This window comes from Cynocephalus volans, chromosome 5 (assembly GCF_027409185.1).
Source record: "Cynocephalus volans isolate mCynVol1 chromosome 5, mCynVol1.pri, whole genome shotgun sequence".
Classification (NCBI taxonomy): Eukaryota; Metazoa; Chordata; class Mammalia; order Dermoptera; family Cynocephalidae; genus Cynocephalus; species Cynocephalus volans.
Genome location: NC_084464.1, coordinates 75018880 through 75042505, shown reverse-complemented (window position 1 = coordinate 75042505; position 23626 = coordinate 75018880). Strand labels below are relative to the sequence as shown.

The window sequence follows — 23626 nt, the reverse complement described above, 5'->3', positions numbered from 1 at the left end:
TGGGCTAACACAAATAAAGACTAAAGAAGCAGACCAAAGTTAGAAAAATGTTATGGTAGTCTAACTGAGAAATCATAAAGGCCAGGTAAAAAGCGGGGATGGTGGGGATGGAGAGTAGGTTATTAAAATTAAGGAGTCTCTATGTTGCCTGACAGACACTTTTGTACAACCACTCAAGGATAAACAGAAGGTAACCAGAATAGGCCTGACATTCCCTTTTTTGGGGGGGCAGGGTGGGGTGAGGGGTAGCTAGCCAGTACAGGGATCTGAGCCCTTGATACCTTGCTGTTTTAACATTATAACACCATGCTCTAACCAACTGAGCTAACCAGCCAGCCCTAGACCTGACACTCTCAAACAAATTACCTACATACACACTAGGCTGAGACTTGGTCTGCTTCTCCCTTTGAAGTTAGACCTTAAAGCACTCACTGAATACCCAAACTGACTTCCTTGTCCCTCAAGGTTATTTGGCTCCTGATATCGCAACCATTTCAGGAATTCATTACTGTTAAAAAATTTCAATTTCATCTTTGCTGAGCCCATTCTTCATATTGATCGTTTGCCCCATTTTAAAGTTGACTTCAATAATGTGGTCTCTGGCTCCTACTGCACAAAACTGGAAAGGTATAATCAAGTGACAAGAACGTTACAGTGAGAAAAGATAATCTCTGCAATCCCAATATCTCTTACTTTGTTAACTCCATAATAACAGGACAAAATAATCTTTCATTGCTGGAAACTTGGGGAAATCAAGAAACTAACCAACAATTCTGTTTCTTGGTTTGATGAAAATTTTCAGAAAACCAGAAGAACCCTAGCTAAGTAACTTAGTAAGGTATCTCAAAATGGACTCGAATCACACATAAACTTATCACTTTCAAATCCTTTTACAAACACAGCAAGTCAACATATCAGATTTTAATAAATCTAAACAGGAGGCTTTATCTTCAGCTATTAGAACCACACATAAGTTTGAGACCTAATAAACACACATTAGGGACATCACTGGCAAGATATGCCTTCTATGAGAAGAATTACAACTAAGCACACTTCTTTTTAAGGTTATGAACATTATTTTATATGATTTATCAAATGAAAAGTGTCACATTTCTTAGCTTCAGGGTCTCCTTAACTGAAATCAAGGAACCAGATCATTTTTATAGCATGTTTCAACCATTTTGATCTTAAAACAGGCCCTAGGAAGAGAGTCTTTATCGCCATGTTGGCTGAGATCCTGTCTAGAGTGGGAGACCGTACTCCTTGTATGAGTAACTACAGCTATTAGATTCATAGGCTTAAGCCCAAAGGATGGATTCAAATACATTCATTTACTCATTTATTCAACAAATATTTACTCTATACTTACAATACGTAGGCTATATGCTAGCAATAAATTTAAGAATGAGGCCCTAAGAAATGTATCAGGTAATATATAACACAAGATAATAGGTATGCCCCAGGAATCAAGGAAACCAGAGCAGTGTACACAAGCATGGAGAACAGAGAAGCGTTTTCTAGAGGGGAAAGTGACTGAGCAGGGTGTCAGAGAATGAACGCTAGCCAGGTGAAAACTTTTGGGAAGTCAGGTAAAGTTGGGGTAGAGAAACAGTGCTCCAGGATGAAGTATACCATGGAACAAGAAACCACAGATTGATTTTGATGAACTATAAGCAGTTAGGTGTTGCTGGTGTAATAAAACAAAAGTAGTTAAATAGAAAGAGGATGAAGAGGTCAGCATGGGTCATGTTTAAGACCAGTGTTTTCTCAGGTTTTATAAGCTGCAGAACTCTTTCTTAAGTAAAATTTATTCCTGAGTCCCAATATGTTATTTCAGGAAAATCATTGAATAAAAATCTTCATAGATAAATAAAATATGTTTAACTGCTTGTGTCTGAGCACGGTTTGAAAATCACTTCTGTAGGAGATAAGACAACAGTAAATGTTTACACGGGGCAATGAAGTGGTCAGATATGAAATTTAGTTCCCTCACTTGAGCAGCAGGGTAGAGAGTGGGTTGATGATGCTGGGAGCAGTAGACATGAATATGATCAGTAACTGATAGAAGCAAGAAAATGGACTGGAGAAATATTTGAGGGTTCTACTGACACAGGTGGATGATTTATTAGATTCACTACATGATGGAGAGAAAGAAAATGTTTGTCCATACCAAATAACTTAGAAGCTTCCTTTTGTCTGTCAGTGGAAGCTTTTGCTTGATTCCTAGGTTTCTTAAGACTAACGCTAGTACCTAACTTTGTCCTCTCACATTTGACTGTTATTTTTCAAAATATTAACTTTTCTATGCTTGTTAGCATGCCTGTAATTTATTTTGTAATATTTTAGTATTCTCAGAATGATACTATATATGTGTTGTTAGTTTAACCTTTACTTCTAAAGGTGATACAGGACTGCATAGATTAGGGTGGTCAGCTGGCATTATACTCAAATGGCCCATACTCCAGAAGTGGAAGCTACATGTCCTTCTGATTTAGCTGCAGCTATCCACAATCAATACTTTACTCATAATCAAACTGAATATAAAAGATTGTTTTTTATTGATAAATTAGTGTCTGGGTAATGATAATGATGGATATATTAATGGGTTCCATTTGGTGAAAATAAAGACATTGAGGATATGTGGACTGGCTAATATAGTTAAACATTCCTTATTCCTGAATGAACTGTGGATAAGATTCCATCCCATACCTCCTAGAAATGGGGCCCTTGGTTTTATCCCTAATCATTCTGTGTCCAGACATCCTAGAGGATTTCTAACTGAATGATGCTTGACTGAAGGGCACAGAATCCTGCTTCTACAGTTTTGCTATGTCCTCTTCAAGTGAACGTTACATACAGGGTGTGGTCAAAGTACCTAAAAGGACTAAGACCTAGGCATTCATTGAGCTTACAGAAGAGGTTTTGTTCTTGTTTGCTAATGAATGTTTATCCAATAAATATCTGAATGTGTAATAAAACTTGGACTCAGATTTGCTGTCATTATAACCTGGCAGTGAGGTTGTGGGAGAAAAGCTTTCTTTCATCACTTTGAACTTCTTGGGTGACTACCTTTATTTAGCAACAACAGCAAAAAATCCACAAAAGTTTTGCCAAATTTGGCTTCCATCAGTTAAAAAAAAGTGCTATGGAATCTTTAATATAGTAAATCACATCAAAGTCTTTTGGAAAAAAGCAGTTACATATATTCAACATCAAGAAAATTATTTTCTGAATTAATGTTTCAAAAATGATATTTGCTTTTAGCAGAATAGTAGTACCAAAAATAGTCTACATACCTCAACAAAAAACGTACATACTTTAAATTGTAAAGGAAAATATTTACAAATCATCCATTTGAGCGATACATGAATATCCTGGTTGAAATTTAAATGCACAAAGAGATAAAAGGGTAATGTCACTTTGTGAGAAAGCTCAAAATATAATGAGTAGATTATAATTGAATTTTGCAGTTGTACTGTAAGAAGAGATATATGAAATTGCATTGGTTTCTCACTTTGCTACTAGCAATTGAATCTACAGTTTAGAGATTTGAATATATTCATATTTTCAGCTGGTTTCTATCTCAGTTCAAAAGGAAGCAGAGATACTTAGTAGTGAGATAATCGGGTCAATTATATTTCAACAAGCAATTCAGACAAAGATCCCAGTATGACACTACAAAACTATTGTAGACATCAACATCAAATACCAGTTTTTATGCAACTAGCCATGACAACTCTTAGAGGCAGTACCAAATAATCTGTTCATCAAAAAGCTCTCTCAGATGTTTCCATTTTTCAAGTAGGGCATGCTAAAGCATCAATCAAATCGTATCCAAAAAGTCAAAAATAGGAATCCAAACAATTACAAATTGCCCACAGCAGCAAAGAGGTCCTACACACAATCTAAAAAAAAAAAAAAAAAAAATACTGTGGCCACCAAACAATATTTTACCTTTCTAAAAGTACTTTCTTGGAGTTTATACAGATCATAAGCTTATACAGATGATACACACTGTATTTTTTTTCTTCTATTTTTTTGGAGAAATTATTAATCCCAAGTACAATAAAACAGCCTTTCGCATACCAAAATCTCACATATAAAATCAAATAAAGTCAACTTAATTCAATTCAACCCATATTACATGATAAAATATATGAGTATTTACCCAAGAAACGTTGATACTATTGAGAGCGACTCAGAATAAAATCTTAGTATTTTATATTTTTCTTTCCTAGTCAATCTCATGTGAATTGTCCTAGGCTTGCAAGAACATCTACTCAGAGCTAGTAAGCAATATTAACACAGCGTAAGTCACAACCAATAATTTATCATTTTCTTCATCATCACCAGCAACTACTCCCCACAAGCATCAATAATTGTAGCAGCAAAAATCCGCACAGATCTGGAACAGAACCGCTGGAGTTCCAAAATCATGTGAAATCTGTTCCATAGTAGTTAGTTATCTAGGGAGAAACCCAGCCATACCACACTTTTTTTTTTTTTAATGAGCCTATACTAGCCATTCCTTAACATTAGAAATAAAAAGTAAAGCTAGACTTGTCTTATCTTCCCTTTGATAGCTGTTATATTTGCAGACATAGGAAAAAAGACATTTTCATTAAAAAAAAGAAGACTTTGAATACCTGCAAAGGCCAACCTGGACAAGTAGAATGTAATTATTTTAGACAATTTTAGTTTCTGAATATTGCTAGCATTTGGTAGCAATATGGTAGTCACTAGCTGCATGTAGCCATAGGGCACTTGAAATGCATCTAGTCCTATATATAAAACATGCACCAGATTCTGAAGATTAAAAAAAAGTAAAATATTGTATTAATTTTAAATTAATTCCATATTAAAATAGTAATATCGTGAATATATTGAGTTAAATATAATACATTAAAATAAATTTCACCTGTTTCTTTGTACCTTTTTAATGTGGCTACTAATGAAATTTAAACTGCATATTCATATGTGGCTTGCATTTCTGTCCCACATTATGTTTCTATTAGACAGCAGTTATTTAGACCATAACCAGTGTAGTGCACAATAAACCTAGGAGAAAATTTTAACATTTGGCTCAGAGTTTGTGAAAATTTTGTCACACAGCATGAAAGGGTTTTAAAAGTATATTTCCTACTGAAGATCATGCGGTTTTCCATAGTCTAATGAGAGGTATACCTCAAGAGTGTTTGGAGGATTAAAAATGAGAGGAAGGGAGTGTTTGATGAGAAAAAAACTTAAACAATGGGCTCAAGCTGACTCTAGCTTGACAGTCTCTGATTCCTGGAACCAATATATAATTCCTACTTAAGAGAGAAGCTCTCCTTTCCTAGGCGGAGGTTCAAGAACAAACAGAGAATTGAGAATCGGTATTCACCAGTGTATGAGCATTTCTAAGGAATCTGAAGCCTAGTGCAAGTGAACAACCAAAGAAGGAAGGGTGACATGGGAAATTTAATACTCCCTTAAGGCTGACAGTCCCATCTTCTGTCCATCACCTCCACTTCCCCCTCACTTCCTCCTTGTTTCCCCTTTCCTTCTCAGCTCGCACCCATGTTTTTCCTCCTTTTCTCCTCTGCTGGTTATTTTATATCTTCTTTTCTCCTCTCCCAATTCTGACGGGAATCTTGCTCACCTTTGGTACTTTTTCTTTCTCCATCTGTTTTCCCTTTTGGCATGTATTTATTTATTTATTTATTTATTTATTAATGTATATTAAATGTTCATAACATGGACCTGAACTATACTTTAATAGACTTTATATTCTTTCACCTTTTTCTTTAAGAAGAAAAGACAGGAACAAAATGGGGAAAAGCTAAACACACAAACACATGAAAATGGTTTTTACTTCTACAGGGCCTTTTATTGGATTGTTAGTGTTTTTGTTTTATCCTTAAGTGTTAGAAGCCTCCCCACTGGCACCTTTCCTTGGCTTGGGTCAATAAGAAACATTCATCATAATCACCTTAGCAGGCTCCTAGACCCTACCCAGACCCAGAATCAGAAGCTTTGGGTAGAAAGCACCAGTCTTAGGAATGTAGACTAGCAAAATAAACAGACTACCCATATCCTTGATATTGATACATGTCCTATGAATATCTAACATATCAAAAGAACACACTGAACCTATTGAAAAGTACATTTGGATTTTAAAAAATGACAGTTTATGAGGGAAAAAGTTTAATTATTAGCTTTAGCATTTGAAAATAAAAAAGTTGAAAAAAGAAACCATGTGATTGATTGACAAATAGGTTACCAAAGCTGTGTTTAACAGAATCCCTTTGAGACTGGGGTAAGTTAATTTAAGATTGCTGTTATGGGTTTCTTGGAATGTTTTTCAGAGTTGTTTTATAAAGACAGTCACTTCTGGACAAAAAATGGTCAATCAACTTGTACAAATCAGTTTATTCATTTAAACAGAAAATATTTTTTATATTCTATTAAAAAGTGACTATGCAGTTAAGTAACTGCAATGCTGATTAAGAATCAAAATACTCTCTGGTTAAGTAAAAATTCTGAAAGGCATAAAACCTAGAATAGCTTTTACCTAACACTATCTTTGATTATAGATTATAGGCATTTTTTGGGTGGATTTTCAAGACTGATGCTATACTTGCAAGCAAATTGTATTTGTCTTTTAGGAATCAGTAGGTTAATAAATTAGACCAAAACACAGGTATTGTATCCTATTACAATTGTATCCTATTACAATTAGGATAATGAATCAAAATATATGTGTTTGATGTCCCACATCTTTGCACTCAAAGAACTTTGATATATTGTTTAACAAACATATTTTTGATCACCACATACTGTACACATGCATTGATATTTGATTCTGTACCCCACAAATATATATAATCAATATAAAAACCACATATTTTTACTATTATAAATAGCCTCTCAGCTGTAGTAAATTAAGCCAAGGGTATGTATTTCCGGACTGGAATAGACAATATTTTTATTCAGAAACCAATAAAATAATTTTGTTTTTAAAAATGTTTTTTTCAGAAATTCTCCATTTTATCTAGAAAAAGTGTTTAGATTATCAATAATCAACTATGTGCCAAAACATAAATGCACAAAGAGAAGCAGAGTAATTACCAGTCATACCTTATTATGTGTCTGAGTTTGTCCAACCAGAATGAGGATGTTGGATGAGATGATGGACAGGCAGAAGTTAATTAGAATTATCGACCTCTCAGAGCGTATGTACCTAGCCAGAGAGAGAAAGAGTGCTTAACTCTAAAATTCAAGAAAAGATAAAGAATTCTGCATTGTGCAAACTGGTGGAATCCATCTGGAAAAAGAAACATTAAAATACAGCCTTTACAGGAGTAAAAATATGAAAAAGAGTTTTTTATAAAGATTATTCTTAGAGATCCAATTTTATAGCAGCATGGCATGTGCAAGAAACTTCTAGAAGAATTTTTTCCTTAGTGTGAACATGATAGCATTTCTGACAGAGCCCAAGTTGCACATTTGTTCTCATAATACAATTTTTTTTTACTAGAAAGGTAAAATTTTCTTGGAAATACATCAATTAATACAGTCACTTTGTATGTGTGTGTGTGAGTGTGTGTGTGTGTGTGTGTGTGTGTGTGTGTGTGTATGTGAGGGGTCTTCACAAAGTTCATGGAAAGATTTGTATTACCTTTTAATTCTGTTTTTCCATGAACCTTCTGAAGTACCCCTGTATGTGTATGTTTAGCATTATCATATAAATCAACCAATAGAAGCTCTAAGAATAAAAAAAAAAAAAAAATACCCACACAGATTCTGAAGTATCACCCTTATTTACTATGAGGATGTTGTTGCTTTCATGAAACTATGAGCACTTTTATGTACTTAAGCATTTTTATGTTGTCAGGCTGTTACTCTTTATATTTTTCTTTACCTGAGTAATTTCTCCAAAAAAACAAAAAAGAAAATGAATTTTTGTCTCTAAAAACAAATCTAATCCACAAATGATAATTTACCATTAGGCTGGAAAATTACTTGGCATCTTCCATATTTTACTCTTATGAAGAAGTGTTTATATACAGTCTGTTATATAATTTTTAAGTGAATCAAGAATGTAAGCCATAGAGAAAACCACTCAAAATCAAATGTTCTACCAGCTGTTTACCCTGAAAGGGTAACAGCTATTTTGCTTTACTGTACCCTGTGGTAAATCACTGAGTGGCAGTATCAAAGAGACACCCTTGTACTTGCTGTGTGTTTGAGCCTATTCAATTTGTATTATAACAGGGAATCACATTCCACAGCAGGCATGGGTTTTTCTATGCGGTGTTAGATAGGGGTGCCAAAGATCTAGAGGCACTCTTTGGAAGATAAAATCTATCAAAGTTTTCTCTTTTTCTTTCTCTTTGTCTTTGAAGAATATTTAGGCAGAAGCCCACATTCCATCACAAATTATAGAGAAGAAAGCAAAATAAAAACAAGGGTAACAACAAAATACAAAAATAAGTTTTTATAAAATAAAATAACTTTTCTTTCTTCACAAAACAAATCCAAATAGGAATAACCTAGGTCGATTCTTAGCACAAAATGGCCTCAAGAGTTGTTGAACCTTGTCCCTGAAACATTAGTGGCTACAAATATAATAAACTACACACTGAAATGCTGAAGACATTATCAAATATTAAGTTGTCCCCCCTTTTATTTGGGTGGGAATATAATATAAAAAGTTTAAGCGTCTCACAAAATAAATTCTTTGTATGATGTTAATGGCTTCCATGACAGCACAAACACACAGATGACATTATTAAAATGGTTTCAATGATACTTTGTGTTCCATTAATTATGGTAACAAAAGACCCAGAATTGACCACCCTGAAGAGTTTTTAGATGTTTACATTTTCACCAAAATTGAGTCACATTGTTGCCTTAAAAATTGTCATGAAATGTCTCAACTTTCAAGACTTTTTATACCACATGATATTTTGAACAAAATTTACGAATGCTTTATGTCAGTGCACTGATAAAAAGTACATGCTCAATTGCTCTTTGATGTAGCAAGATAACTCTACCCAACATATCTGTAGATGGAGAGGACATAACTTAGTGTGCTAAATTTTTGATGAACATTTCTGAAGAACTACTTAGAACACTAACAAATTTTAAAATAGCATATTATATATAAAATAATCCAGATGCTCATACATTTTTCAAATCATTAGAGAATAAAAAAAATAATTAGAAAAAATGGCAGTAGGGTCCTAACATGCTTATTACCAAACTATAATGTTATACAGTAAATTTGGTGTTTATAAAATGCATTGAATTCATCATACTGCAAGAGTCACTTAATAACATATGAGTCCTGACAGTTCTTTCAAACTACTAATATTACTTCAGTTCTTCTATTTGTAGACAATAGTTGACGACCACTAATTCTTAGGAATCGAGTTTTGTGTTGTTTCCTGGTAACCTCTTCCACCATTCTCAATTTCATGTCTAGTATTGACAGATCCTTTGAGGTGTTTTGATAGTTAGAAAACTATTATAGAAATAATTTTCTTAGATTTTCCAAATGAAACAGAACTTTATTATGGATTAATTAATCCTGTATATCTTTGTTTACTTTTATATATTATGTATACTTACAACGTATACACTAGTGTTAGCCATATGTATTAAGGGGTAAAGAGAAGGTGGAATTGGTGGAACCCTAGGTGCTGAGAAAGGGAATTTAGTTGTAATATTTCAGTGAGTATGAATTATGATGCTATTGTGATTACCTAGTTCCTAGACTTTATTTATTTATTTTTTGTCTTTTTCGTGACTGGCACTCAGCCAGTGAGCGCACCGGCCATTCCTATATAGGATCCGAACCCGCGGCGGGAGCGTCCCTGCGCTCCCAGCGCCGCACTCTCCCGAGTGCGCCACGGGATTGGCCCTCGTTCCTAGACTTTAAATGCTCTCTCACTTTCTTTTTTTTTTTTTTTTTTTTTTTTTTTTTTTTAATGATTATAACATTTTTGTTTTTTTTTTTTTTTTTTTTTTTTTAATTTTATTTTGTCGATATACATTGTAGCTGATTAATGCTCCCCATCACCAAAACCTCCCTCCCTCCCCCCTCCCCCCCTCCCCCCCAACAATGTCCTTTCTGTTTGTTTGTTGTATCAACTTCAAATAATTGTGGTTGTTATATCTTCTTCCTCCCCGCCCCCCGGTTTGTGTGTGTATGTGTGTATGTGTGTGTGTGAATTTATATATTAATTTTTAGCTCCCTCCAATAAGTGAGAACATGTGGTATTTCTCTTTCTGTGCCTGACTTGTTTCACTTAATATAATTCTCTCAAGGTCCATCCATGTTGTTGCAAATGGCAGTATTTCATTCGTTTTTATAGCTGAGTAGTATTCCATTGTGTAGATGTACCACATTTTCCGTATCCACTCATCTGATGATGGGCATTTGGGCTGGTTCCAACTCTTGGCTATTGTAAAGAGTGCTGCGATGAACATTGGGGAACAGGTATACCTTCGACTTGATGATTTCCATTCCTCTGGGTATATTCCCAACAGTGGGATGGCTGGGTCGTATGGTAGATCTCTCACTTTCTAAATGCCATTCAGGCAGCTGTGGGAGGGAAAGTTGTCTTCTTCCCAGCCTTTGCTCATCTTGCTCCTGCATTCCCAGGACAATGACCACTTGTCTGAGCCCTGAACCTGGGATTCTGTTGCCTACAATGCTATGCCTAGACTAAACATTTCTTTCATTTCCTGGAAATGGCCATATTTTATCAGATTGTCCCACTTGGTCAGTGTTTCACTGCCAGATCACTACTTCACAGGAAGGCAGAACTTTTACTATGTACCTGTGTTAAAGGGCCAAGACGTATACGTATTTTATTTTTGTATGAAGCATGAAATCTTTTCCTATCCTTTACAATTAATTTTTGCTCTCAAAAGAATAAAAAGTGTAATGAAGAACAATGATTTTGAAAAAAAGAATGTTAAATCAAATGGCCTTCCCCTATTAAATCGTAAATTTATTTTTCAACTGAATTTTTAAAATCTTAAGTAAAATATAAAGACTTGCAGATCTCTGAGGCAAGAACATCTACTTTTACAATTTTAAAATTGCAAAGATTCAGGAAATAATAGGTAGTTATCTATCTACTGATAAAGTGACTATGTTTTTAGAACATTTTTAATAATTAAAACAAATATATAAATGCTTAACATTTAAAATTTTAAAAATCCACTAGGAAGTTCGGCCACATGACTATGTATTGGTTATCAAAATGTGAGTTGACATAATTAACCTCACAGGTCTAATTCTTAGTAATAGAATAAAAATAAATCTTAGAGAAATACTAAATTATCAGATAACATTAAGCATATGCAATTTCAAACATTGTAAAACAAAAATTTTTAATTACTTCCTTTTGCTTATGTATTGTTATGGTTTTTAATCAATTTATCCAAATCTGATTTATTGTAAACACTCAACCAAGTGGTGTTTTCTAGAGCACTGCAGTATTAAAGTTAGTGCTTTTTACTCATTGTCCAGGACATTCTAAAAGCATGTGTTTGAAACTCAAAAACCTGAGATCATACTTCTATAACAGAGAAATTAATTTGACTGTAACAATCTCAGACTCGATAGCAATTGAGATAAATAGAAACCACACATAGACAAAACTTGGGGTATAAAAGTACCATGCTTGTGGGTAAGCAACTTGTTGAAGTCTACCGTCATTTGAATTGGGAAGAAAAGTTTTTGTGTGTTTTATCTATTTTCTCACCACAGGCAAATACAGACAGGAAAGTTAGGTAAGTACAGCTTATTTATCACAGTTCGACACAGCAATTATAACGCTCTTGTTAAAATACTGCTTTAAAGTAAATTAAGAAGACAAAAACCATATAATGGTTATCACATTCCCTGATTAACTCTGAACAACTAACCACTCCATTTCAAGTCTACCAATTGATTACATACCTCCATAATGCTGCATAGACAACTGCTAGGGTGATCAATGCCAAGCAAGAAAGGCCACTGCCAACTATTAGGGTGACTGAAGGTGTACCAGAGGATTCCATGATCTGAAAATTAAACAAAATAAATTTTATAAAGAGAATTTTTAAAACAAATAATAAATCAAAATAATTTTGAAACTCAGCAAAACTAACCTATCAGTCAAAAATAGCCTGTACAGTTGTTATAGTTACCAAAGAATTACCAATGGATCCACTCTGTTCACATATTCTCAGCCTCTAAAATGACTAATTCTAGCTCCCTCCTCTTCCCCACTGTGAAGTAATAAAGTCCTCAGAGTTTTAAATGCTTGATTATGGCGTATTATCTACTTATACTTTTCTAAAATAAAGACCTAAAACTACAACTTGGTCAATGTTGACATGTTAAATTTTCTCCAGCTGTACTTTAAAGCAGCATTCATTTTTCTTCACCTAACTACAGTTCAGTCATATCATAGAATGATTCTTGATAAAATTTATTATGATCTTTACATTTATAACTCATTATGTTACCCAAATCTGGTACATAGATGCTGAAATTTTTTCCAAACTTTTTGACTTTTGACAACTTTTTTCTAAGTCAAGTATTCTCACATTTAATTTCACTTTCTTGGCCTCTAAGGATATGAAAGAAGACCAAATGTCAAATTTAAGACTTTCAAATATATTTTGTGATTTTTTCCTATGAACAAAATATGTAGAGATAATTTTCACAATGCCAGTATCAGTTCCTAAATACATGACCTTGAAAAATAAGGCTTATATCTTTTAAAACATATATGAAGATTACAAGCATTCACTGATCTGAGAGGTTTCTTTCTTTGGACACTAACATGACATTAACTAATAAAATGTGTTCTTTTTATATTTTTAATATTGGAAGTTTGAAGGAATACACTTTAAATGTGTCCCAAAACCTTACATAGGCATATCAAATTGCATTATGTATTTTTTTGTCATCAAAATAAGTAAAAAGAGTGATGCTTATTTAGGCCAAATTTAGGCAGAAAGTCACATTTATCTGAATAATTATTTTTCAGTATTTCAATCTTAATAATATCTTCTCAAAATACATTTGATGAGAATATTTTTTTCTTTTAGACAGTTCTATGCAGCTGTCTCTCACAGAAACTATTTTTGCAAAACCTATATACTTTTAAAGAATGATTTTACAGTTCCTGACAGCCATACTTTCATGAAAACTTCATTTGATTTAAAATATATATTTATATATCCAAAGACACCCCCAGAAAGCCTGCACTGAAAATACCCAATGCAGATATACAATGAGTTTGGTTATAGTGACTAGGGTCTTCATTCTACTACTAACAGTATCCTCACAAATTCCCCAGAACAGCTTTCCAGTTTTAAAATAAAGGTTAAGTTGGCAATTATTTTTATTTGAAAGTTTGCAGCATATTAGTAATAGGACTGTAGTACATCCCCAAAGCTATACTGCAGAAATTTCAAGTTAGAAGACATAAAATTGAGTAGAATTTAGTTACTGCACACCAACTAGAATTCATTTCACCAAACTACTGTAGCTAAGGAGGAGATGAACCCAATTTTGCCACCCTGCAACATTTTCCATTTCCCCATTTAAAATGCAGTTCCCTGGAGAAACACTCGCCACAATGTCCCTGCCTTTGCATTAAAGCTTTGTTTTCCCTTTGTTACTTACTATTTCTCTAGGTTGCTGAGCCAAAATGGCGAAGGTAGAGAGACGATCACATAAGCATTTCGTATGGGATGCATCGGTAAGCACAGTTTTACATCCCTGGGTGGACCACGTTCCCAAAGATTCGTTCCTGCAAAGGTGGGGAGGGGGGGGTGGAGAGATCGGGATAAATACGCCTGACAGCCAAATCCTTAAAGAAGAAAATTCAGTTTAATTGAAAGAATTTTCTACTGTAATTCCTGTACAGGAAAAAAAAAAATCTACTTGTTGTTGAACAGGACGTAATTTAGATGCATCTCCAGTAATACAAAGCGAGAGTGGGAAAAAGCAAGCAGGCGGCGGTGCGGCGTGCGAGAGCTGTCCAGCGCCGGAGGTGCTGAAACCGAGACTAGCTCTGTCCAGCCCTCTGTGAGGAACAGCAGCGGCGGCGGCGGCAGCACGAGCAGCAGCCAGAGCGTTGGCAGCCACTTCCTATGCTCATCGGATCGTTTCAAAAACTCAGGGTGTAAAGAGGCTTTTCATATTTTCATACCAGCTCTGATTCCCGGCCCATGTTTTGGACCGTGAATGCTGGCTTTTAAAATGCGGATTTCTCTGAAAAGCTTGCCTAAAAGGTTACATAGCTTGGGTTGGGTGATAGGATCGTCTCCGCTGCTGCTTAGGGATTTTTCCTCCCTTTAGAATTAGCTGCTGTGAAAATTTCACCCTGGAAACGGGAAGCAGCAGCAGCGGCATCAGCTGGTTCCAAATCTCATTGCCTTTGCCTGGTATCCAGGGGAGGGGTGGGTTTCAGACATAAGCTTCCCACTCCACACTTCACTCAGCCCAACGTGCCTCTGAAGCCCTTGATATTTCTTCCCCTCACCAACCGCTTTGCCCTGGAGCAGAAGAATTAAGCTAACCCCAAGTCAGCTAGAACATTTAGAGGAATAACCCCACCCCAAAGTTCAGCAGGAGTGGGGGAGAGGGCCTGGTTCAATTTTCTCTTTGTTGTAGCCATTCAAAATGCTAAAGCATATGGTTTATTTCCCACCCCAGCATAACAACAAAAATGGTATCAACCTACGTCTTCTTAGTGGGGGGGAGGGGGGCTGGGAAGATGGGAGAGAACCCTTCCACCCCCAGCTTGAACTACTCCACAAGAAGAAAGAAAGAAAAAAAAAAGCTATAGAGCTCAACCAATCAACTTTATTATCATTACACGTGTTCTGTACTGAATGCACCAATTGTCACAGCCCCTCCCCCAGGCATGGAAAGTCTCCAGCTAGTAACCCTGTGTGTATGTGCGTTTAAATTTTAAACCAATTTACTATCTGTGTTAAAAATGACTCTAAAACTCAAAGAGAAAAACACATGGCTTGATGTTAATTTTGATATGGTACTTTTGATTTTGCCTCTTCCATCTCTGAATGCCTAAAGCTATTGGGTTAAATATGCATGGAGTCTATTTCAGAGAGATTTCAATGACAGAGGCTTCTCTGTGACATTTGGACTCCCAAGTCGAACTACAGAATATAATTTACACTATCCCTTTTTGGTATCTACCAGCAATATCTTTTTAATATTCATAATCTGATATCATTAATATTTATGACAATATACTCTTACTTATAACTTCTTTTAAGAAGGAATACACTGCATTTGGAGAGAGATAAAAAAATTATACCTAAGTTTGCTTAAATACATCTAAATATCAGCCATTTAAAAATTTGATAGGTCTCTTTTCTTTCTCATGATGTCATGCAACCATGGCAAATTTTCAAAAAAAAAATTAGTTATACCTTCAAATGCAACATTATTAAATTCCTATTCTACCTAACCATAACAACACATTAATATATTTTATTGGCTGTCTGTCTCTTATCTTCTGGTGACAAACAGTTAAGGCCAAACAAAAAACATTTGTCTCAGCTGATCTAAGTTTAAAGAAGAAAGATATAAGCATATTTAAGATAATCTGACATGTTTCAAAATGTAACATCTGTATTATTCATCCTGGATGGCAGCTTTACTTTAATGCAATATCTGTGCTTTTCAAGATCGAGTCTAGTACTTATACTTTTCACATTATGCAGCTATGCCCAATAAAACAATTCAATATCTTAACGAGAAAAAATAATCTTTACTGTAAATAAGACCTCATACAAGACAGAGTTACATATTTATATTCATGTAATAAGGGTTCATTACTCCAGATGATGTTAGCATCACTAAACTTTGACTCTCCGATATAAAGTCTATATTCAGTATAATGTTGCTAGACTCTGAAGATCATGTAAATTTTATATGGCATCTTTAGAAAAATGGGTCAATTTACTTTACTTTGTTCAATTACTGCATTGCTGACCTGGTCCAGCCCCAGGCAAAATTGGGAAGTAAGTAACACTGGTCTTTATGTTTTAGTCCTTCACTCCTCCCAAGCATGAAATGCTTCTAAACTCAGTGGGGTCTATTTCCTGCCTACTTTCCTGAGGCTACCTCACCTCTGTCCTTACTTTTCTTCATAACTGTTATAGCTTTGTTGACTTTACCTGATTAAAATAATGTATAATGACATATGAGTGACAGTTTAAAATGTTCTTTACAGCCTAAAAGAAGATGCATAACATAAAATAATGTATCTGATAGAACACCAGAATCTGGAGCAGGTGAGTAGGAGAAAAAGTCTTGGGAAAGGTGAAGAGGGTAATTTAAACAAGTTCTGAATTTCATCACTCCCAAAAGATGAGTAAGAAAAAGTGAGATGCCATTCTGATACTACACTTTAAATTGTTTCATAAAACCTCTTGTTGTTTAAAAATCACATAAAACTCTAATAAATAAGTTTTTTCAGTCATTAGCATATATATAACTATTTTTACAAACCGTATAGTACGTGTTGCCTGCATTTTCAAACTTTTCATAGCTTATTCCTACTGTGCAAAATTCTTCAAAAGCACAATACACATGTCTGATTGATTTCAGGGAGACCTTGTAAAGCAAACTGATATTTGGTAGAGCTAATGTGAAGCAAAACAGCTTTCTTATTCGGCACAGAGCAAGGTTTTTAAACATGTGGATGATTCCAGCAGTCACATTATTCTTCCAATGTCATAGTTCTGCATGCTATAATAAATGGCATATCTGACTTATTCTTAGTTATTAAGTTTAGGTTATCATCAATAAGACAAACAGATGAAGTGAAAATGTATGAAAATTAAAGATATAATAAAAGCAACAGACTGATGATGTCAGAAACAAACACAGAATGCTGATAGACACAGGCATACACATATACTGAAAATCATATATTTACTTTTCATAGTGCCTTTCTTGGGCATTAAGCCATTTTTGTTTCAAATAGTTTTCAAACATGACTATGGCTGCAGAAATTCCATACAGCCAGCACATTCTTTGTTGATTATATCTACATTCACCCAAGTTAGCTGCTAGCTGTCTTCTGTATGTCTTCTTCTTCTACCTATTACTTGGCTAGCTAAAAGAAGAATCTGCCTGTCTTAAGTATGCAAAAGTACATATCTACAAAAACAGAAGTCTGTGAAAATATAAGACCTAAAATCTATTGCTTTTTAGCTTAACATTTATTTGAAGCCTTTGCCCAATTTCCTGGGTGTAGGATTCTCCATGGTTTCTTTTCAGATCTGAGTATTTGGTTAAATGTTTAATTGTATGCAGTTTTAAATAATATAGCATGTATGCATATTCTCTAGCACTTAAAATTAAAGGAGAAATTATCTCATTAAAAGTTGATTAGTAAAAATACTGATAGTAAAAATTTATGGTGGAATATTTCAAACCTGTTTCAAGACATCATACTTTTAATTTTTTGAAATACCAATACAATTAGATGCTTTTCCTCAATCTGTCTTTTATAAAACTGTCTATTCTGCTTTATAATAAATCAGTATGTACATTATATAGTATGAAAAAGTTATACACTTTGGGAAGTTTATTAACCCTTAGGATATTGAGTCCATTTATTCAAAATCAAAATAGCTATAACAGCAATTATAAAAAAATTTACACACAATTCTGACTACACTGTTCTCACATATGTATAATGAAAAAAATCACTTTCCAATTATAACAATAGTTAATTCTTAAGAATTAGATAAATCTATATTATTTTTTCTGTTCCTTTAAAAATTTATTGGTTTTTTTTTCTGTTTTTTAAAATTTAAATCTGTTATTTTTAATGCATATGTTACACCCAAATGATGATGTATATAGAGATTTTGGTGTAAATTATTCATAATACAGAGATTTTTACAGTACAGATGAAAAATGAACTCAATTTTGAGTAGAAACAGTCTTTGAGGGTAATCTCTACTTTTCAGGACATTGAAAATACTGAGAACATTGTTATCTCTAGCAACTGTTACTATGTCAAAACATGGTGAATCATAAAATTAGAAAGTCTTGCTAGAAGTAACCTTAGTGATCATCTAGCTCATTGGTTTTCAGTACTTGCTGTACATTAAAATTACCTGGAGAGCTTTAAAAATTAAATCCTGGGGTGGGGCTTGAGCATTGTTACTTTTTGTTAATGCCTCCCAGATGATTCTAGTGTGCAGCCGGGATTGAGAACCACTGATCTATACTAACCACTTAGTTTTATAGATAAAGAAAGTGGAGAGCAATGAACTTAGGAAACTTGTTTTAAGTCACAGAATGAGAAGCAAAGTCAGGCTTCTCATTTCCAGACTAGATGTTTTTTAATGCTAAGTTTTCATTGTAATTTATTTTAAAACAGAATGTAATGAACATATCCTATGAAGTTATAAGAAGATCATATCTAAAGATCAGATACAGTAAATATATATATATATATATATTTTACTATAAAAGGAGTAACACCAACATAAAGCATATATACTTCAATCATTGGGATGAGGTTTAGAAGCAGGTACTTCCCCACCAGCAGCACAGTGTATGATAAGAACACTTGTCATACGCTATGCTGGGCATGAAATTAATAGTGTCCTGTTCATACTGTAATACCAGATTTCTAATTTTTTATCTAGAAATTAATTAGTTCCAGGAATACTCTACACTTAGATCTTTCCCATAATCCCCTGTACCTATCCATGCTTTCCATCCAACACTGTAATATTAGTTGATAAATTCACCTCACTTTATTTATAAAATTAACACTCTCCATGCCATAATAGAATATTAGTGCTTTTGAGTACTATATCTTCTAGACTTTGAATCCCTGACACACTACTTTTCACTTAGTAATGACTTAATGATGTGTTCAGTTAATTTAATTATTTTTTACATTTCAGTGGATGACTTTTAATATTGAGTTTGATCCAGAAATATTTCTTAACTCTAATTCATTTGTTGTCCTTTAACCCACGGCAGATATGTAACCTGAAGAGTATCAATGGATCTTAATAGGCTCCTCTATTTGTTTTCGGTCTTCAAACATCATTTGATGACGAACTCTAAAAGATTCAGCATCCTGTGATGCTTATGTTCAACCCAGCAGAGTCTTCAGTAACCAGTCAATCTATATTCAGTGAATGATTTCCAAATGCCAGATGAGGTAGAAAACACATGAAAAAAAAAATACACTAGTTTGTTTCTTAGAGAAGCTGAGACTCTGGTTGGGATGACTATTCACAATCCAATAATATGTTTTCTGCCTTATTAGTTCTACAAATTATTCCAGAAAATGCTGTCAGTTCTACCCTTCTATTCCAAGCCACCATCATCTCTTGCCTGGATTTATCCCCTTACTGGGTTCCTTGATTTCATTCTTGCCATTCACATTCAAGTCCAATTTTAATATGAAAGCCAGAGAGATTCTGTTGACAAATATGTCAAATCATGTCACTTGGTTAAAAACTCGGTTAATGGTTCTTCTGATCTCACTCAGAGTAAAAGACAAAGCCCTTACAACGGCCCACAAAAAGCTATACTATCTGGTTCCTCACTGCCTCTGCACATTCATCTCCTAACACACTTGCATTTGCACTTCATTTCCAACCACACTGAGCTCCTTGTTGGTTCACCTTAGCATTTTGTGCTGGCAATTTCCTTGGCCCAGAATGCGGTCTTTGGAGATATTCACATTGATTGTTTCCTTGCATCATGTAGGTCTGTGCCCTTATGTTATCCTATTAGAGATGTTGTCACTGACTATTCAATGTAAGATAGTAACTCCCCATATATAGTAGGTTAAAAATGGCCACAAATTCTATGTAATTCTTCCCATCAAGGTGAAGTTTATTACCTCTTCCTTTAAATCTGGGTATGCCTTGTGACCTGATTTAATAAGATGAATGCAGCAGAAGTGATATGTGACTTCTGAGCCTAGGCCTCAAGAAATCTTACGGTTTCCACTCTCATGATGCTTGAAATGCTGCTATTACATGAGGTAGCTCAGGGTAGTCTCATTAAGGATGAAAAACTGGCACCAGCCACCAGACACATGAGTGAGGCCATGTTAGATTATCCAGCCCAGGTTGAACTGCCAGATAGCAGCCTCATAAATTACACCAGGTGAGGGCAGCAGAAGAACTAGCCTGCTGAGCTCAACCTAACACGTGAACCACAGAATTGTGAGCAAATAAAAATGGTTGTTTTAAGCCACTAAAATTTGGGGTGTTTTGTTATATAGTAATTTGTACTTCCCATGTGCCCTTTGCCCTTATTCTGATCTGTTGTTGCCTGTGACACTTATCATATCAATCACAAATGTATTTTTTTTATTTGTTTATTACCTGTCTTGACACACTAGAATGTAAACATCGTGAGGACAGGAATATTGCTATTTTCACTTCAGTATTCTCTGATTCTAAAATAGTGCTTGACACATAATAGGTGCTTAATAAAAATTTGTTGAATGAATACTTGATATGAATTTTTATCTAATATACTTGGACTCTTCTACATAATTAATTCATTTATTCAACAAATATTTATTTGCCATCTAATATCATGCAAGCACTGTGCTAGGTTATTTTGTGGACATTAGATTTTCACTTTGTCTTTTGGAGCTTGAGAGCATCAGTGGAAATTATCTTGCAGGTATAGTGTCACTGCCTCTTTGTCATAAAATACACATTAAAACCAAGACTATGTTACTCTTGAGGTCACTGAACATGATTTACAAGAATGGTAGCACTAGTTTTATTGCCAGTAACATCTTTTTTGTTGTTGCTTCAAATTGGAAATAGTGAGAGTAGAAAGAAGTATGGGAAGGAATATCATTAAAGAAGCCAATATAGCAGGTTATAAATATGTATAAGTATCTTCACCATGATTTATTAATAATTAAAGGTTAAAATATGCTAGCTGCCATCATTAATTAGTCAATAGGCAAATAATAATAATCACACTAATGAAAATAACAGCTAACATTTATTGAGTCTCTACTTAGTGTTAGGTGTTACTGAAGATACTATAAGCACATTAAAAATATCCTTAAACTAAATATCAGGGTAGATATTATTGTTATTTTCTCTATAGGAAAATTGAGATCAACGGAGCTTTGGCCTCCTTCTGGGATGATAAGGACCCTTGAGATTAAACAGCCTAGTGTTAAAAGTTGCCTGGATATCTCAATCTATGCAATATATCCATCTAAGCTCTAGACTGCCTACTTTTGGTGTTATCATTTTATGTTTAAAAGAAATAAATGGAGCCAAGAGACTGTGACTTTCCTAAAGACATCCAACCAGTAGAGGGCTGTGCCAGTGAGCCCAAATCTGTACAACACCAAAGCAGATTCCCCTTCCTCTGCTCTCTCAGTGAGGGATAGACAGAGTGAGAGAGAACAGCCAAAGTTAGGAGCATATGAGGAGAGCACACAGAAAGGGTGAAAGAGTACTGAGGATTAAAATCTCACAAAAAATAAGTTGGGAGGAATTCATGAAAAAGTGATTGGTCAATGGTTAAACACAAGAGAGTAAAAAGATGAGGCTTGAGAATAGTCATTGTGGGCATGGAGGAGGCCACTGATAGCCTTTGAGAGAACAATTTCAGTAGAGGGGTCAGATAGAAATTAGACTGCTAGAAGTTAAAAATGGAACCTTGTGATATCAAAGACTTTAACAACAAAAGGAAAAAGACTGTGCAAGTCAAATAGTACAAAAAATTAAATTTCTGTCACATACGTTTTTACTTTGAGGTGGGAATCAATCTCCTAACCATGGAGAGAGAGATCATGATAGTATGTAGCAATGATGAGACAGACATTCCACAATCTGATTCAGAGTAATGATGAAGGTGTTAATATTAAAAAAAGAAAAGAGGAAAAAAAATCTTTTACTGAAACCACAAGGGGAAAAGCATTATTACATTAAATAAAAGAAGAAAATCCAAAAATAAAGTATCATTTACATGATTTTAAGTCTCTTTTCCTTAGACATTAAAAAAAATAGTTTATATCATTAAACAAAAGCAGAATTTGGTATTGGCAGAAAAAGAAAGACAATTTGGGAGAATGGAAATAGAATTTTAAATGGAATTGAAGAGGACTGCTACTATATACTTTAGTTAACTGACAAATTATGTGTGATATGTCTAATAAAACAACAAAATACATTTTAGTTCTTCATTTAACTAGATTAAGAAAGATTTCCAAAGTTGTTCTTGGGTGTAGGCAGGGGAAAGTCCTAAATTAATTTTTTTCTCTCATTTCTTTTCAAAAATATCTTGAACATAGAGTATTAGTTAATCTCAAAATCATAAAATAATTAATTCCATTTGGATATTTTCTCCCTCAGACAAACAAACAAACAGAAAGCCCAAAAACTGTTTATCTGGGCTAGGAACCAATTTTTAGCCTAATATAATTTGCAACAGCTGAGATGCACAACCCTGAAAAGCAGTATTATCAAAATGAAATAGAGCAAACTTAAACATATGTTACTTTCCCTGCTAGTTTTCAAATAATCTGAACACAAAGCCAGTCCTGGGGTATGACCAGACCACTGTAAAATTTATAACATAGTGCACCCAACATCTCACCAATTTAATATCAACTTACTCATTTCCTGATTCTGATGGCTTTTGCTTCACAAATGTTTTTAAGAGGATTAATTCCAAATTTGATATTCATAGGAAAAAATGACTGGTAATATCTTTGAAAAAATAATTAAAATTACATGTCTCAGTGTATCGAATTATGGGTACTATTCTTTGCTCCTTTATATATTTCTTTGCTCCTTTATACTTTTCCATTTTTCCCATGTATCTCCTCTGTAATCTGAAAAAAAACAATTCTTTTGAGATTCAAAAAGAAAACCATATGAAAGCTCACTTATGATTATCAGAAAATAAATTATTTTAAGATTGTATTTGTAGGACATTAATATTTCTTCTTAAGTATTTTCATAACTTGAACCAAATAGTTTCCTCACCAGAAAACTAAAGGATATATTTTAAAGGAGAATCTATACATATCTTTCAAAGTGTACGTGTCTTTATAGGTGATTTAAGAATGTAAGAGAGTTCCAATTTCAGATGGATTCTACAACTCTTTTATTCTTAGTTATCAAGTAATTCTGTAGCGTATGAATATTTTAAACTGCAGTAGCATTACAGTGCATTGAATCGAATTAACAACTGTTTGATTCATTGATTGATGTCCATTTTTTTTATTACTTTCCACTATTTACTAAGGGGGTATAATCTTACATAATCTTTTGCTTAATTTATGTAAATAATCTCTTCAGATTTATGACAACAATGTAGATCTTGCAAGTTTAACCACCAATTTACAATAGTCTTTCTTTAAGATTTAAGCATTATTTTGTAGAAAAGCAAGCAAAAAGAAAACTTATAAAACAGTATGTATTCCTAGGTGTGCAAGCGAAGCTCAACTGTTTTCTCTTGAAAATTTATACTACATGTCTTGGGAAGAGGTTATGAGAGGTGTGGATTCTTCCATAATTGATAATACCTCTAAGTCAAATCCCTATACTGTTAAACATTATC

General features: G+C 34.1%; 1 protein-coding gene across 1 annotated transcript in view; it reads right to left on the bottom strand.

Moving 5' to 3' along the window:
* The window catches only part of ADGRB3 (adhesion G protein-coupled receptor B3), a 658639-nt gene that overhangs the window by 125769 nt on the left and 509244 nt on the right, over positions 1 to 23626 (bottom strand). The window contains exons 16-18 of the mRNA XM_063096759.1: positions 13679 to 13805; positions 11960 to 12063; positions 7120 to 7222 (exon numbers count right to left, since the gene is read on the bottom strand). Of these exons, the coding sequence (XP_062952829.1) occupies positions 7120 to 7222; positions 11960 to 12063; positions 13679 to 13805 (334 nt within the window). The remainder of the gene's footprint in view (positions 1 to 7119; positions 7223 to 11959; positions 12064 to 13678; positions 13806 to 23626) is intronic.